Consider the following 17,481-nt stretch of genomic DNA (forward strand, 5'->3'; position numbering starts at 1 on the left):
CGGGAAGAGCACAATGATGGTGCCAACTTGGGCCAGTGAAGCGACGTCCTCCACAACTAGACTGAAGAACAAAAGGACAGCAATTTGTCTGTTTCCCTTCCCCCAATTCCCCAGCACTGTTCCCATCCCACCAATTCCCCAATAAAAATCTTAAAAAAAAAATTATAGACATCCCAGTGGGTATGAAGTGGTATCTTGTGGCTTTTGATTTGCATATGACTATTGAGTGTGAGCATCTTTTCATGTGCTTTGTGGCTATTTGTATTTCTTTGAGAAAATGTCTATTCAAGTTATTTGCCCATTTCTTTTTTTTTTTAGCTGAGCCATCCTGCCACCTGTTGGCAGCTCAGCTCCGGCTGGGAATTGAACCGGCAACCCTGTTGCTCAGAGTTCACACTCTTGAGTGAGCTCTTAACCAACTGAGCCACTCAGCTAGCTATTTGCCCATTTCTTAATTGTGTGGTTTGTCTTTTTGTTGTCATTATATTCTGGACCCTTATCACATACACAATTTTCTCCCTTTGTGTAGGCTGTCTTTTCACTTTCTTGTAATGTCCTTTGATGCACAAAAGTTTTTAATTTTGGTCAAGTCTAATTTATCTATTTTTCTTTTTTGTTGTTTGTACTTTTGGTCTATCTAAGAATCAATTGTCAAATCTAAGTCATGAAGATTTATCTTAGGTCTTCTAAGAGCTGTATAGCTTTAGCTCTTATATTTAGGTCATTAATCCCTTTTGAGTTAATTTTTGTGTATTGTGTAAAGTAGGGGTCCATCTTCATTCTTTTGTATGTGGATATCAGGTTGTTCGGCAATTTATTGAAGAGACTATTTTCCCCCATTAAATGGTCTTGACACCCTTGTTGAAAATCAACTGGCCATAGATATATGGGTTTATTTCTGGATTCTTGACTCTATTCCATTGGTCTATATGTTTATCTTTATGGCAGTATCACACTGTTTTGATTACCATAGCTTTGTAGTAAGTTTTAAAATCAGAAAGTGTGGGTTCTCCAACTTTGTTTTTCTTTGTCAAGATTCTTCTTGCTATTCAGGCCTCTTTGCATTTTCCTATGAACTTGAGGGTCAGCTTTTCCACTTCTGCAAAAAAAAAAAAAGCCTTTTTCCACTTCCACAAAAAAAAAAAAGTGCACTGAAATTCTGATAGGAATTGCATTTTATGAATAGATCACTTTAGGAAGTATTGCCATTTTAACAATATTATGTCTTCTACATGAACATGGAATGTCTTTCTGTTCATTTAGTTCTTTTTTTTTTTAAAGATTTTTATTGGGGAATTGGGGGAAGGGGAACAGACAAGTTGTTGTCCTTTTGTTCTTCAGTCTACCGTATTTGCCAGCGTATAAGACGATTTTTTGGCCCTGAAAAATATGCCTCCAAGTGGGGGGTCGTCTTATACGCCAGGTACACTTCAGATAGACTGCCCATAGTGCTTGCCCCGTGCCATAGTGGCCTCCCGATGCCCGCCCACTTCATTCCACATACCGTTCAGGCATCAGCAGCGCTGCTGGGTGTATGCTCGGCTGTGTGCGATTTTGCGAGTGTGGTAAATTCGGGTTACCGTATATTTCTTTACATATGCATTGAAGATTCGCGATTTTGCGCTATCATGGTGCCTGTTAGAATGTTGAAGAGCTCGCACTTGCGCACTAGTGAGGTCCCAGGGAGATGCTGATGCAAGGGTGGACCAGACTGCTATAGTGACAGGGCGGGCAAACAGGGAGCAGGGACCAATCAAATCAGGCTTTGTATACAGCCAACAGCCAACCACAATACTGCACCATTGTACAGTACAGCATAGAAAATGTCGACCAGTCAAACCCCTATCATCCCTATCATGGCACCAGCCAAAAGAAAGAAGTATGATGCAAATTTTAAACTGAAAGTTATAAACTTTGCTAAGGAAAATAATAATTGTGCTGCTGCAAGACAATATGGAGTAACAGAAAAGATGGTTCGGGACTGGAAATCAAATGAGAAAGCATTGAAGAGTATGCCAAGGGGTAAGTGTGCATTAAGAAGAGGCACCCCACACTGGCCAGAACTCGAAAAACATGTAGCAGACATGGTGGCTCAACATCGCCAAAACGGTTATGTGGTGACACGAAATACAATACGCTTGTTTGCACTTCAGTGGGCCAAATCAAATCTGATATTGTTTTACCTTTTATTTGGTGTGTGGAAGTGTGCGGAAGAGGGGGTAGTCTTATACGGCGAGTATATAACAAACTCTGTATTTTGAGTGGAAATGTTAGGGGGTCGTCTTATACGCCCAGTCGTCTTATACGCCGGCAAATACAGTAGTTGTGGAGGATGATGCTTCACTGGCCCATGTTGGCACCATCATTGCGCTCTTCCCTGTGAGGCAGATCAGTCGCCGGCTTCTGGGCGGCCGCTCACGCTGGCTGCTGGCTACACACGGTAGCCCATGGCAACCCACTGCAGCAGGGGCTGCAGCCTACGCCGCAGTCACCGGAGACTCACGGCAGCCCAGCTCCAGGTTGAGCTGTTGTTCAGCATCTTAGCTGTAGAGGGCAGTGTCACTGGCCCTCACATGTGGAATCTGAACCAGGGCCCTCTGGCGTCCCAAGCCAGTTCTTAACCAATGCGCCACTCGGCCGGCTCCATTTAGTTCTTCTTTATTTCAGTAATGTTTAGCAGTTTTCAGCGTACAAATCTTTAAGCTTCTGGTTAAAATTGCTCTCAGCTATTTTATTCTTTTGGATGCTCTTATAAATGATATTTTCTTAATTTCCTTTTTGTTCATTGCTGGTGTATAGAAACAATTAATTTTTGTAAGTTGATCTTGTGCCCTGTATCCCTGCTGAATTTGTTCATTAGTCCTGGTAGTTGTTTTTTTGTTTGTTGGGTTTTTGTGTGTTTTTTTTCTAGTTTCTTTGCCATTTTCTCTATATAGGACCATGTACCATGTCCTCTGCAAATAGAGGTAGTTTTACTTCTTCCTTTCCAACTTGAATGCGTTTATTCCCCGCCTGATTGCTTTACCTACATCTTCCAGTTCGATGTTGTACAGCAGTAGTGAAAATAGGCATTCTTGTCTTGTTCCTGATCTTAGAGGGAAAACTTTCAGTCTTTCAGCATTAAGTATGATGTGTGCTATGGGTTGTTTATAAATTCCTAGTTTGCTGAGTGCTTTTATCATGAAAAGGTGTTGGATTTTGCTAAATGCTTTTCTGTAGCAATTGAGATGATTGTTTTATCCCCTTTGTTCTATTAATGTAGAACATTAATAGAATGTTGACTGATTTTCATATGTTGAATCACCTTTGCTTTCCTGAAGTAAATCTCACTTGGACATGGTATATAGTTCTTTTAATGTGCTGTTGGATTTGATTTGTTAGTATTTTGCTGAGGATTTTTGCCTCTATATTCATAAGGGATATCGATCTATAGTTGTCTTATGCTGTCTTTGTATGGCTTTGGTATCAGGATAATGCTGTCTTCATAAAAATGTTTCTTCCTCTCCTATTTTTTGGGAGAGTGTGAGAAGGATTGGGGTTAATTCTTAAATGTTTGGTAGAGTTCATCAGTGAGGCCATCTGGTCCTGGACTTTTCTTTGTTGCAAGGTTTTGCTACTGATTCCATCTTTTTCTTTGCTATATGTATGTCCAGATTTTCTAATTCTTCTTGCATCAGTTATTGTAGTTTGTATGTTTCTAGGAACTTGTACATTTCAAATTATCTAGGTTATCTAATTTGTTGGCATACAATAGTACTCTATTATAATCCTTTTTATTTTTGTAAGGTCAGTAGCAATAGACCTGCTTTTATCCTTGATTTTAGTTATTTGCATCATCTCTCTCTCTTTTTCTTAGTCAGTCTAGCTAACAGTTTGTCAATTTTGTTGATTTTTTTTCCCAAAGAACCAACTTTTGGTTTTGTTGATTCTTCCTATTGTTTTTCTATTCTTTATTTCCTTTACCTCTGTCCTAATATTTATTATTTCTTTCCTTCTGTTAGCTTTGGGTTTAGTTTGCTCTTCTTTTTTTCAGTTCCTTAATATATAAAGTTAGGTTTCTGATTTAAGATCCTTCTGTGTGTTTTTTTTTAAAGATTTTATTGGGGAACTGGGAAGGGGAACAATGTTGGGGAATTGGGGAAGGGGAACAGACAAGTTGTCCTTCAGTCTTAGTTTTGGAGGGCGCAGCTAACTCAGCTCCAAGTGCAGTTGCCATCCGGCCCATTGGCAGCTCTTGGCTGCTCAGCTCAAGGTGCCATGTTCAATCTTAGTTGAGGGTGGGTGTAGCCCACCATCCCATATGGGAGTTGAACTGGTAACCTTGTTGTTAAGAGCACGCGCTCTAACCAGCTGACACAACCAGCCGCCCACCAGCAGCTCAGCTGCAGCTCAGCTCAAGTCGTTGTGTTCAATCTAGTTGTGGAGGGAGCAGCTCACTGGCCCATGTGGGAATCGAACCTGCAACCCTGTTGCTCAGATCATGTGCTCTAATCAACTGAGCCACCCGGCTGCCCCTGTCTTTTTGTCTTTTGACAATCTGATTATAAAGTGTCTTACTGTAGTGCTCTTTGCATTTATCTTCCAACTATTTGGATATTAGATTAAATCTGTATCTTTATCAAATTTGAGAAGTTTTCAGAAATTATTTCTTCAATTATTTTTTCTACCTATCTCTTCTCCTTCTGGGACTCCCATGATGCATATGTTGGTATATTTCATGGTGTCCCACAAATTTCTTTGGCTTTGTTCCTTTTTCTTCATTCTTTTTTCTTTCTCCTCTTCAAACTGGATATTTTAAAACTGACCTACCTTTAAGTTCTTCCTTCTGCCTGCTCAAATCTAAGAGATCCTTTGTAAATTTTTCATTTCTGTTATTATAGTTTTCAGCCCCAGAATTTCTGTTTGGTTCCTTTTTATATTTTCTATCTCTTTAATGATATTCTCTATTTGTTGAGACATCATTCTCCTGATTTCCTGTAGTTCTTTGTCCCTGGTTTCCTTTCCTGATTTAAAAATCTTTGTCTAGTAAATCTAATGTCTGTGTTTCCTCAAGGAGCATTTCTGTTAATTTCGCCTGTGAATGGACCACACTGTCTTTTTTCTTTGCATATTTTATAATTTTTTGTTGAAAACTGAACATTTTGAGTATTATAATGTGTTAACTCTGAAAATCAGATTACTCCCTCTCTTTGGGGTTTGTTTTTATTGTTTGTTGTAGTCTGTAGCTGTTTGTTTAGTTATTTTTCTATGTTATTTTGTGAAGTCTATTTTGTCATGTGTGGTCACTAAAAAGTCTCTGTTCCCTTAGCTTATGTTCAGCTAGTATGCTGACAAGGATTTCCTTGAATGTGCCAGGAACCATAAAAGAAGGAGGGGAAGGAAGAAAAGGAGTAGAAGGGAGGGGAGGGGAGAGGAGCTCTCTCAGTCTTTGGAGATTGGTTTTATGTTGAGGTACTCCCTCAACACTTAGCCAGACTGTATACAATGCCCCCTTAGTCTTCTCTCCCTGCTTGTGCTGAGTCTAGAGTTCAGCCAGAGGTGAAAGATCAGGGTGTTCTCATGTCTTTTTTGCTTATGTGTCCTTTCCTAGGCATGTGCATGGCTTTCTAAATTCCCCAATATATGTGGGTGCTTTTGAATGCCCTAATTTCCTAAAGAAACTCTCTCCCCTGATTTCCTCCCAGGCTTTCAGTATGCCTATTGTTTACCTCAACTATAATTTTTTGCCCCAGACAGCATGTTGTTCATTTGCCTTACCATATTTTCAAGAAATACCCTCTGCATAGCCACTTTTCTGACCTGAGTGAGTTCCAAGTTAGGTAAAACAAAGGTAAGCACCCTGTGTCAGTACTTCAGGTAGCCCACAGACAAGTTAGAATAGACAAACACAATTCTTTGAGAATAAGGTCCCTCTGAAGGGACCAGAGTCCCACACTAAAAATATGGGCTACCATCTTTAAGACTGCTGCCAAGGTGGGGGGAGGCATGAGAGAAAGTCAAATAAAAATACTGGAAAGCTTCCTGCCATTTTTAAGTTACCTCTTTCTTGATTCAGTATTTTCCTGTTTGCTGCAAACCTTTGACTATTTTCCAGAGTTCTGACAAAGTTGATTCTGACAGTTTTTGATTGATTGATTGATTGATTTGCTGCTTCTGTGGAAGGACAAGCCTTTGGAACTATCTACTGCATAGTTTAATTTTTACATTTAGATCTGTGACCTACATGGAGTTTATCCTGGCATATAGCAAGAAGTATAGATTCAATTTTCGTCAAATGACTATTCAGTTGTCCCAACTCCATTTATTAAAACATCTTCCTTTCCCCCAGTATTTTGAAATGCTAACTTCATCTATTTCTAGATTTTCTATTTTGTTTGATTGATCTCTGTCTATTCATATATCAATACTATACTGTTGCTATTACAGAACTTTTTAAAATCTGATAGGACTAGTACCCCTTCATTACTTTTATTTTCAAGGTTTTCTGGGCTATTCTTGCTTTATTATTTTTCAACGAGAACTTCATAATCAATTTGTTTCACTTTAGAAAAACAGAATTTTTATTGGGATCACACTAAATTTATAAATTAACTTGAGAGGGAGTGATATTTCTATGATTTTGAGTTGGTCTATGCAATCAAAAATGTTTTAAGTCTACTTTTGTGTATTTTTGGAGTCCTTATCTTTCAAATTTATTACTCATGTTCTAGCAAGCATGGGAGCGGGGGCAGAGATCGGGGTACAAGATAAACGTTTTCTCCATACCTGCAGATACCTGTGCTTGAGCATCAGTGTGGCGCTGGCAGACATTACTCAAGAATTCACTCACTTGACGCAGGGAAAGGGCATTATGCAGTGTTTCCAGGGGGTAGATGGTAGGCACCATGGAGCATCCTTCAAATCCTGTTAGAAAAGAGACAGGTAAAGTCAATATTATTCCTGCCGAATATATCCCAACTGGCCAAGGAAGCATGGAGAGTCCCTGAGAGCCATCAGGAGAGTCCGTGGCTTTTGGAGTGTGGGGTATCCAAGATTCTCAGGAAAGGGAACTCTTTAGAGCCCAAACAGGAGTCTACTTCTGTCACCTCCAGGTTTCCTAAAATGTCTACCCAGTAAGGCCTCCAGGTGAATCAAATCACCTCTCATCCTACCTATGGAGAGCCTGCAATGTCCCATGGAAAAATCAACAGAATCCCAATAGGGTAAGCACCTATATTGCTCTTGCACTTTCTGGGGGAATAAAACAAAGGTCCAGAGGTAAGGGGTGAAACTGTAGGTCTAAATGAGGGAGGGATGTCATGGAGCTGGGAAGAAACAGCAGACTTCCAGGGTCATGTACAACAGGACCAGATTAAGGAGGAGGGCATGGAATATGAGAAGGGGTTCATGCAGATTTAAGATACGGGTAGAAAGGCTAGAATATTTGGAAGCAAGCTGGAGGGCATGCAATACATATGGAGCTCAGCCCAGGAAAATCACATGCATGAACAGGCTGGAGAATGGAAGTTCTTTCTTGGTCACTTCCATCACATCAAAGGCTCTCCCTTCTGCTCTCATTGGAAGACCCCAGACTTGTTAGGCTTTCTCTATTCCATCAGGAAAATGAGGCAAACCTCATAGAAAAATGAATAAATAAATACTGATTCTCTGCTCTGAACCCAACAATTCCAATGTAGGTCCACCACTCTGGGTAGAGTGAAAGGTAAACCTAAATGTGTAACCGATCCCAGGGCCTGTTGATGAAAACAATGTCCCCATTGGAGGATCAAGAAGCACACATCCAAACCACTTTTTCAGTTCCCAGTCTTTCCTATGCCTCCTCTACATCTCCTTAAAGGGACTAAGGGTAGGCAGGACAGCAATATTTATGCAAGACATAGCCTCCTGTTCACCAATGACTAAAACCTCAAAAGAATTATACCTGACCTTCTTCTAACCTCTGGCCCTCGTTTGCTTCACGGATTCAATTGAGACCTCTCTGCTTCAGTTTCCCCCTGTACTCTAGTGGCAGGAGGGCAAGAGAGGTACAGCCTCTAACTCCTGAGAGTGGCTAGAAAAATGTTTGGATTTCAATATGGTGGTAGCAGAGGGTTATAGAGATAAGAACAGATTCCAGGGCAAGAGACTACTCCTGTACTGAACAGAATTGGGAATAGGTAACATTAGGAAGCAGTGAGGAAGGATGAGCAGCCAATGCTACAGCTAGCTACCAGGCAGTCTGGCCCCAATCCCATACAAGCAACTAAATGCAAGTCACATAACCTTAGGGTACATAGGAGGAAGGAACAGGTGGGCTCTCCTGCCAGAAGTGCAATAAGCAAAGCAGTCAGTCCCAGCCAGGGTAGTGGCGGCAGCCAGCTTGGTGGCAGGGGGTACCGTAGAGGCACTCGGGGTCATCCTGGCCTGAGCGCAGCCAGTTCCGGAAGAGGCGCAGGTGGTAGGAGCACTGGTGCAGGTGATGCGCCAGCGTGGCATCCAAGGAGACTGGCCGGCCCCCTGGGCAGTCAGAGGAAAAACTGCGCAGCAACCGGACCACAGGGTGCTGGTCATCCAGCAGCTCTGGAGGGGGTCAGGGTACCGCGGAGGAAGCACAAAGATAAAGAAAGAGAAGAGGGAGAGACAATGAGGGGGGCACTGACTGGCACAAGCATTACTGGGAAGTGGAGCCACTCAGCTCCAAGGTGAGCTCAGAGGCAAGCAGAGATGGTCAGAGCCATTGGGCATCCCTTTCAGGGAAGAAGAGTGTTGGCATCACACAGTGAATCTAAAAGAAGGGGCTAGTGAGATCTCATCATACAGCAAGGGGCTCCCCTTTCTCACTGAGCATAATTCAGTCAGTGTTTGCAGACAGAAGTCACGTCATTCTGGACAGGGGGCAGCTGGCAGGTCTGGGGCCTGGGAGACTTGACTAGAGTGCTAGGATCCCTGATTATTCTTAGACAAAGTCTAGTTAGGGCCTGCTTCTCAGACGAATGTATTTATGAGGTTGAAATAGAGATAAAAAGATTCCAAGTTACTCAGAGAAGAAGGTCAAGAATGATATAGGGTATCAAGATAAAGCATGAAGCTAAAAAGGCTCCAAAGGCTCCGGCCAGGCCTTCTGGACCAGACCCTAAGACAGCCACAGATAGGGTGTTAGGCCGCTGGCATGGGAGGTTGGCAGGAAACCAGGTGTAAGAGTCTTTTAAAACAGAGCATGTAAAAAATGGAATCAAAATGTAAAAATGCCAATATTGGCTAATCATCCTTTACTCTTGCTGAAATATACAGATTTTTAAAAATGTGTGCATAAATCTCAGGACTTGGGGGACACTGTTATCCACTATAGAAACCAAAAGTTATTATATATAATTTTTTATATTTTCTTCCCACTGCGGCGAGTCTAATTGTCCTTGGTTCAGCTGGTGAGTGGAAAAGCTTCAATCCTGAACTACTTATTATTTTAATTGCTTGGCAAACCTTGTGGATATATGTGATTCAGTTGTAAAAGGTTGAAGACAGTGAAAGGCATGTGGAAAGGGGTATAAGAGGAACAGGAGGGAAAAGATCTTGGGGAAAAGGTTTGGGGTCTTAAGACCTGATGACAGGATGTGGGTATACAGAAGGCAGGATCAAGGGAGCTGAGGATGACTGCTCAGAGCTCCCAGATCAGAACTGGTTCCATAGGGTGGTTCCAAGAGACTAGAATTTCCAGAGACCTGAGTTTGAACGTCTAGAAAGGTTTCAGTTCTACCCAGGTACTAACTATACCAAACGTCAGACAGTTGTGTGGGTCCCTAAAGATAACCGGCTTGGCAAATCCAGTGAGCACATTCTGACATTCTGGATAAGGGTCAGCCACAGTCTCTTTCCCACTATATTAGTTTATTTTGGTGAGTTCAGCGTGCAGTTTAGTAATGGGTCTTATTTGTATACTTTATGTAGTCACAGGATGTGACAGAAGTTTGTCAGGAATAGAGGCAGTGATGGGTAGAGACATGCTCTCCCATCAAAGCAAGGAGACAGCATTGCCTTGCCTGCTTTCCAAAGCCAGGTCATTTTTCCAGTTGCTATTTCAAAGCCAGACATCATGGCAAGGAGATGGTGTTGCTAGGACAGTAGGTTGGCACATTGTTGTGACTAATCTGCCACAAACAATTGCAGGCAGCACATCCACTGTGTAATTGCTGGGTCAGTCAAGCAAGATTTGGCCATGGGGTAGAGCCCTCCTATTGTCCCAAGGGCCCAATTAAATCTAGATAATCTTCAGCATGAGACATAATAGCTCAAAATTCCTTCTGTTGACAATAGGTAGATCCCAGTTCTGGCTTCTCAAGCACTGTAGTCTCCAAGCTTAAGTACAAGAAGAACAAAGGTCAGAAGACCCATGAGGAAGTATGCAGGGCATTGGAGGGATCTTGAATTTGCTCTCCTACGCTATACCTGAATTGTCCAGGTCTTGCTCCCTCGCCTCTGTTTGGTAGAATTAATTCTTCTTGTCTTCAACTAGTGAGGCTGCTAACCAAGGCTTCAGGGAACTAGATATATAGGTTTGAGGATCTGCTTTATGAATTTGGATCTTTTTTCTTTGAGCCTAAGAACCAGGAGATCCATGATTTAGCTCTGATTTCAGGGGCCCAAGTTCCTGGTACTATATTCTATACCCTCAGTAACATGTCTCCTAAGTGCAAGTCCCAGGCTGCGGGGTTGGGGTGGGTGCATGAGGTTCTACTTCGGAGATGACTGTGGCACATGAAGGCCAGAGGAGCTTGAAACTAAATGTGTAGGTATGGCCATGCCACTCTGAATGGGGAGCTCCTGTCACAGGCATAAGTGGGAGCTGGGGTGGGGCTGGGGATATAAACTAAGCAAGTATAAGCTAGGCCACCTATGGAGATTTCAGCAGTTCCTAGTGGGGATGTCTGGTCTGACAGGGTTAAAATCCAGGAGCTGCGACTGGCTGAGGAGCAGGGCATCAGCACCTGGAGGTTTTTCCAGCCAAGAAGCCAGGCTAATTTTACCTCCCTCAGGGAGTCTTAGGTCTTGGGCAGAAGAAAACCATATCTGAGAAAACTGGATTTATCTTGAAGACAAGATACAATGCACAGAGAAACCAAAGACATAAAGGATAAAAGAGGGAGTAAGCCCGGGGTTCCCTGCCATACCTATAAAGAGACCACAGCCTTTCCATTTTTGCTTTACACAGATCTCTAAACTCCCCCACCTTAGGGTGGGCTGACCCAATTCGTCAATATTCTCAAAAATTATTCATTCCTAAGCTCCCCTAGAATCCTAACTCTTCACTTCAAGCTTCTCTGAGACAGCAATGCCATACGTAGGCTAGGGCTACATAGAAACCACATGCAAAAACTAGAGGTATGATTATTTTTCCTTACATACTACTTCCTATTCCTTTCTTTCTTTTATCCCAGATCAATCTGGGCTCCTGTTTTCTATGCCCAGGCCCTAAGTTAGTAGTAACATAAAGCAGATGTCAGGAGCACAAGAGCCACACCAACTACATATAATGGTAGGAGATAGGAATATGGAGATGGGCAACTATATACTCAAGACCAATGTCCTTATGGGTAGGCTTGGGAGCTGGGAACTGCAGCATTGCTCCAGTGGGAAATAAACTAGTCATCCACTCCAACAAAGGAGTTGGAGAAAAAACACGAAGATCAAAGTTATGTAAGTTGAGGAGCAGGGGGGAAAAAAAGGAAGAACGTGGATAACATAGGAAATACTTTTCCTAAGAAGGGGGACCATTACCATGTTTATACAAAGCCCAGCAGTCATGTGATAGGAAAGGGTAGAGGTTTCATTAATGTTTTGGTGATGATGCTGAAAAAAGTGACACAATGGTAATGATGGTGACCATGGAAGTAAGACCCTGAGTTACCACAGGGATAGGGCAGCCAGGCTGCAGCCAAGGCTAAGGTTTGTCACACAATGATATATCCCAAGAGGGATACTTAGTGAGTGGTTCATTCAGAGACAACAGGGTGTTAACACAGTGGAAGGAGAGGCAAAGTCAGTGTCAGAATTCAGAGGTTAAGTGTCTGGAGGTGACATGGTGAGGATGAATGATGTTGAGTCAGAAGCAAACGTACCGTTAGTCGGATGCTTTGCAAATGACACAGAAAATCGTTTTACGGCCGGGACAAACAAGAACTCTGGGGAGAAAAGACATCATGGGGATTATACCCACCCCTGCCCCCACCCCCTGCTCTGGAATTTGCCAGCAGTATATTCTGTTCTTTACAGTTCATATAGGACCTGCTCCCACCCCCACCCTTAGATTCCTGACTACCACATTTCAGTCTTTTCCTTTGGTATAATCTCCTCTCAGGAATCCATGTGTCATCTCTACCACAATACAGCCCCACAAACAAAACTAATTTCACCACCACATCCTCTTCCTCATCATTTGAAAATATCATCTTTGTAGAAACTTTCATCCCTTCCCCCAATCTCTTTCCATATCATCTTTTCTGCCTTGGCTGAGCAACTTCCCCATCCCTGATTTCCTAGATTTTAATCAAGGGCCCACTGCATGCTTCCTGACCATGGATCGTCCTCCTTGGTCCTTACCCCTACAGGTCAGAATCCAGGAAAGAATACACAAGTGGAGTAAATTGATGCAGCAGGGCTGTATGTGGGAGATTATGAAGGGATAAGCATCAATAAGTAGTATTTGTATGGCGAGAGGGAATGCAAATGGAGGGGTGGATGGGGTCCTGGTTCTTTCTCCCCTCTATAACTGATGAAGAAAACTTGTGATAAGACCAGTGTCAGTGCCATCTTAAGCATGAATAGTTCTTGAGCTGTGTCCTTGCTGGGGGACAAATGAAGAAAAGAGTTGCCCCCCAAAGCCCACCCACATACCATCTCGATGCTTCAGACTGGCAGGTGGTAGCTTTTTGCCATGGCTGCGGGCGTAGTCCTGAAGATTCGGGGCGCTGGAGGAGCCACCCAGCACTGTGGTGCTGAACAGCCCTGTGCACTGTGAGCCTGCAAGGCCGGGAGTGCATTAGTAGCCACACAAAGCTGCCATTAGCACACAGATGTATATACCACTGCGACTACACATGACAACATCAACACACACTCACACACACACACAGCCATTCAGAGCCACCATCGTGTGGCCACTACATATAACCCAAACAGTTTTCACTACTGTTCATAGCTACACTGGGCAAGCAAAGTGAGTATTCTCCTGAAGATCTGCATGGCAGGTACAAGAGGCCACTACAAATGCAGGGTTAGTGATATTAGGGGACTCAAAGCTACTGAAATGGATAGACTAAGCTCTCCATGTGGCTCTCAGGAATGCTGAACGAACAGGTAATCCTGCTAGATCTCCCTAGATTTGATTCAGTGCTCCTTACGCTAGATATAGAGTTTGAAGAACCCAGAAATCTAGTCCTTTATAGGTTTAAAAGGAAGGAATTTTGATTGAAGTTGGAGATTAAGTTTTGAGCACTCAGCTCAAATTCCAAGTTTTCATAAATTCCAATTCCTCCAAGGTTTTTCATCCAACATTCTCTCCCTTCTATCTCCCTTCAGGCCTTTTTACCTTTCCCAAGAAAGAAAGTATGCGACTCACTGAATTTTTAAACCTGGAAGTGACTCTAAATCAACCTCCTCATTTTAGAGATTAAGAAACTGAGAATCAAAAGGGCTCTCATTTGCTCGAGGTCATAGTTTGTTAGGAGCTAAACTGGACTAGAATCCAGGTGTCCTGACTCTGAGGATCAACTGTGTTCACTTAAAAAAGAAATAATTATATTTTCATCAAGAAGAAACAGGCTGTTGTTTCAGAAGGGAAGATGGACACAAATAGAAAGGCATGTGAAGTGTCAGGTGATTATATGTAAAGCATGCCACTATGTGCTGAGCACCCTACTAAGAAGGAGGACCTGGTGAGCAGGAAACAATAAAAAAGGCATTTTTTTCCTGCTCTCAAAAGTTTATTGTTTTGTGAGTTCTATGCTCAAAGCCAGATGCGCACACACATAAGTTCAAAGAAAGCAAAGAGAACTCTATCACCAGTCAGAGGAGTAAAGAAAACCTGAAAAATCTCTGAAGCAAATAAATCAAGCCAGTCACTGTCACAAATATCTGATTAAGAGTAGTCCTTTCTCCTACTATAGCCCATGAGGACAGAGTGGGAAGGAAGAAACAAAACTGACCCCCAAGTCTGTGGGATTTGCCCCTCTACTTCCGAATCCATCTTAGCCAAGACCCTGGGCTTGTTTTGAGAACTTAGCCTTCATATGGAAGATGAATAAAGTGGAGAGGAGGTCATTTTCCTTTTAGCCCACAAAGAGTGGCCGTGGTTTCAGGGGTCCCAGCATTTCAGGGTCACCACAGAAAATCAAGAAGCTCAGATGGCTGATCATCTCTGCCCTGGAATTTAGGACTGCTTTTCTATGTAGTAACTTCCACCTTTCATGCTCACACAGGCTCTAGAATGGGGTTTCAGAGAGTAATCAGGATTGCTAAATATATCTGTTTTTCTTCAGAGAAGCCCCAACTAGCTGGCTGTATCCCAGACCACCCCAAGCTCTGTTCTACATTTACTTCCTCCACTAAATAATTTTCTGGTGCAATCCTGGCAACCCTGCCTTGCCCAGTCCTCAGAGGGTAGTCTCTACTTTACCACCACCATCTGTCAACCACTGTGTCCATACCTCTGCCTTGTTACTGACAGCACTTCCGCTTAACTGTGCCAGACGCAGCTATCCTCTTTTCCAGCCTACCTGAAACCTATTCTTTACTGGGACTTCTGGGATGAAAAGTCCATATGATAGACCTATACATTTGTCATTTATTTTTCATGCCCCAAGCCATCTACTTCATTTTGGGGATCTAGAAGGCAAACTACTCCCATAAAATTAGCCTGGAAAGTTACCAACACCTTTCTCCTCCTTCTGCTCTAAATGCTGACCATGTGGGGGCCAAGAAATTGGGTGCCAAGGACAAAGGTAACAGAAAAATGAAAAGAGCTAAATGGAAAGAATAACAGGACAAGATAGAGCCATGGGACCAAGTCCAGACCCCACACAATTGTCTCTAACTGCCAGTTCTAGTTACTGGCCTGCAAGGCATTGTGTTCAAAGATAGCCCCTCCCAAGGTCCGCTCCCCACTCCCAAAGAATACAATACCCTCTGAGGCTTGGTCCTTCCTGCAGTCTGTGTTCTTAGGGAAGGTTGAATGATGTTCTCCACCCCTCTCCAGGAATCAAAAAAATCAAGAGACATTCCCTCAAAGTCCTGAGAGAAGCCTCTGTCACTATACCAGTCTCAGATTTGTCCCTCAATTTTCAGAAAGGAAGGAAAAAAAATTACAGGATTAGGAAAGGATGAAGGAAAGGGCATGGAGGTAGGAGGGGCCAGAGCAGGGATGTACTAAACATAGGTCTCAGAGAAAAACATAGCACAATTCTCCAAATGAGGAATATGACACTTAAGGGGGTTACGTCTATTTATAGCTCTGTCTCTGAAAACTCTGAAGATTCAGAGACTCCATGGCCAGCTAAGGTCTGGGCTAGACTATAGGGACAGACGAGGAATGAGAGGGGAAGCCAGAAAAATGCCCTTCAGTCAGAGAAATGGGGGTTGGTATAGAAAACACCTTCCTGGGATGGAAACAGTCATCTGGGACCAAAGTTCATACCTAAACATGGCTTCTCCCAATTCATCCTCCCTATTCCCACCTGCTAATTCCACTGACTTCAGGGCCCCAATTCCCACAATACAATTCTGAAAAACAGACAGACACCCCTTCTCAACGACAGGTGAGAGACGCTGGAAAACCATACCTAGGCCACTCTGTTTCATCTCCGTTGGTGGCCGTGAAGATGAAAAGAGCCGGTAGCCACCAGGCCTAGAGGATGAAGTCTCAGAAAGCACCTGGGGAAAAAGGAATTTTTATTACCCTTTTGCCACGTCAGCACAGCAGTCTAAAACCCAGGTCCTGAATTCCTGCCCCTACAAAGCCAAGCAGTGTCAGAAAGTTTGGAAGAACCAAAGGATTTTTATGGGGAAGAAGAAAAGGGAATGAAAAGTATACTTTGCAGAGGGAACTGTCTAGGGAATCCTTCTATACTAGAAGGCACTTCTACTTCCAAGAGGCCCTCCCCATCCCAAATCTAAGGAATCATTATTCAACCATTCTCGGGTCTCAGCAGAGCTGGGTTCCTTAATCATATCAATCCCTCCATAGGACTCGGAAAGCCAATCATAATAGCTCAGCCACCATAAGAAGGAAAATCTGGCCACCCTCTCTTTCTGTGGGACAGCTGTTGGCTATGGCAACCATACTCAGCTTCTTACTTAAACCAAGAAGCCCTCCCCGCCACTCCTGGAGATATGAAATAGGTTTACAAAAAGCCCATAAGGGTCCAACCATACAGCCCCCAACATACATATATCCCCCTCCTAAACGGTGTTCTGAGTCCCTAAGTCCCAAAAGGCAAAGACAGAGGCAAAAAAGGAAGACGAGGTAGGGAGGACACCTGTGTGCAGGATGCCAGGTGAGTGGTGGACACAGCCCGGGGCTGTAGGCCGATGGCTGGGGAAGGCCGGGGGAGGTCTCCTGACCTCCGACGGCGCCGTCCCCGCAAGGGAATCAGGTCCAGGATCCCCGTGCACTGCATGTTCATGACCTGCAATCAGACCGATGGTGGGGGGAGGGAAGCCAGTCACGGCTCCTTTAATCCCCAGGCTCCCGAAAGCCCCAGGGCCCATTGGGAAGACCTAATTACAGGTCTGGAGAAAATGAATGCCTAGGGCCCAGCTGCTATGAAGGTCACAGATGCTGTATTCTAAATCAGTCCAAAAATATGAGATGACAAGAGGAGAAGATGGAAGGAAGGGTTGGAGGTGATAGGGATAAGACTGCCAATGCCTATACTTATAGACCGAGGAAAGTAAATGTTACTATTGAAAGGCTGTGTGACCAAGGAACAGAGAGATTTTCTTGCCAATCTAAGGAGCACATCTTGGGCAACCATCATCCTGGATGAGCCACAGTATAAGCAGCACTAGTAACTGAAAGAAAGAAACGTGATTATAACAGAAAGCTTCCTGTAGGCCTGAAAGAAAGAAGTCAATCTCATCAAGTCTGAGAGATGATACAGAGAGCTCTGCCTTTCCTATGTCTCTTGACTGCTTAAACTAGAAGGAAAAAGGGGGGTCAAGTACAACAGTGCCAGACTGGCAGACCACATGAATGGGGGAGACATTTAAACGTGGAGGAGCAGGGGTTTTTTTGTTTTTTTGTTTTGTTTTGTTTTTTTAAAGATTTTTATTGGTGAATTGGGGAGATGGGAACAGTGCTGGGGAATTGGGGGAAGGGGGACAGACAAGTTGCTGTCATTTTGTTCTTCAGTCTAGTTGTGGAGGATGTTGCTTCACTGGCCCAAGTTGGCACCATCATTGCGCTTTCCCGGGTGAGGCAGATCAGTCGCCGGCTTCTGGACGGCCGCTCAC

At 43.4% G+C, this 17,481-nt stretch overlaps 1 protein-coding gene across 17 annotated transcripts in view; it reads right to left on the reverse strand.

Moving 5' to 3' along the window:
• Nucleotides 1-17,481, reverse strand: part of PPIP5K1 (diphosphoinositol pentakisphosphate kinase 1) — a 42,491-nt gene that overhangs the window by 6,995 nt on the left and 18,015 nt on the right. For 5 of the 17 annotated variants that reach the window (XM_019644961.1, XM_019644957.1, XM_019644959.1 and 2 more), the window contains exons 26-31: nt 16,506-16,655; nt 15,810-15,900; nt 12,868-12,993; nt 12,093-12,155; nt 8,377-8,559; nt 6,766-6,903 (exon numbers count right to left, since the gene is read on the reverse strand). In XM_019644961.1, the coding sequence (XP_019500506.1) occupies nt 6,766-6,903; nt 8,377-8,559; nt 12,093-12,155; nt 12,868-12,993; nt 15,810-15,900; nt 16,506-16,655 (751 nt within the window). Of the gene's footprint in view, nt 1-982; nt 1,100-6,765; nt 6,904-8,376; nt 8,560-12,092; nt 12,156-12,867; nt 12,994-15,809; nt 15,901-16,505; nt 16,656-17,481 lie in introns of those variants that run through there. The other 12 variants (XM_019644967.1, XM_019644965.1, XM_019644973.1 and 9 more) reach the window with 11 other exon arrangements.

Source organism: Hipposideros armiger, unplaced genomic scaffold (genome assembly GCF_001890085.2).
Source record: "Hipposideros armiger isolate ML-2016 unplaced genomic scaffold, ASM189008v1 scaffold_92, whole genome shotgun sequence".
Classification (NCBI taxonomy): Eukaryota; Metazoa; Chordata; class Mammalia; order Chiroptera; family Hipposideridae; genus Hipposideros; species Hipposideros armiger.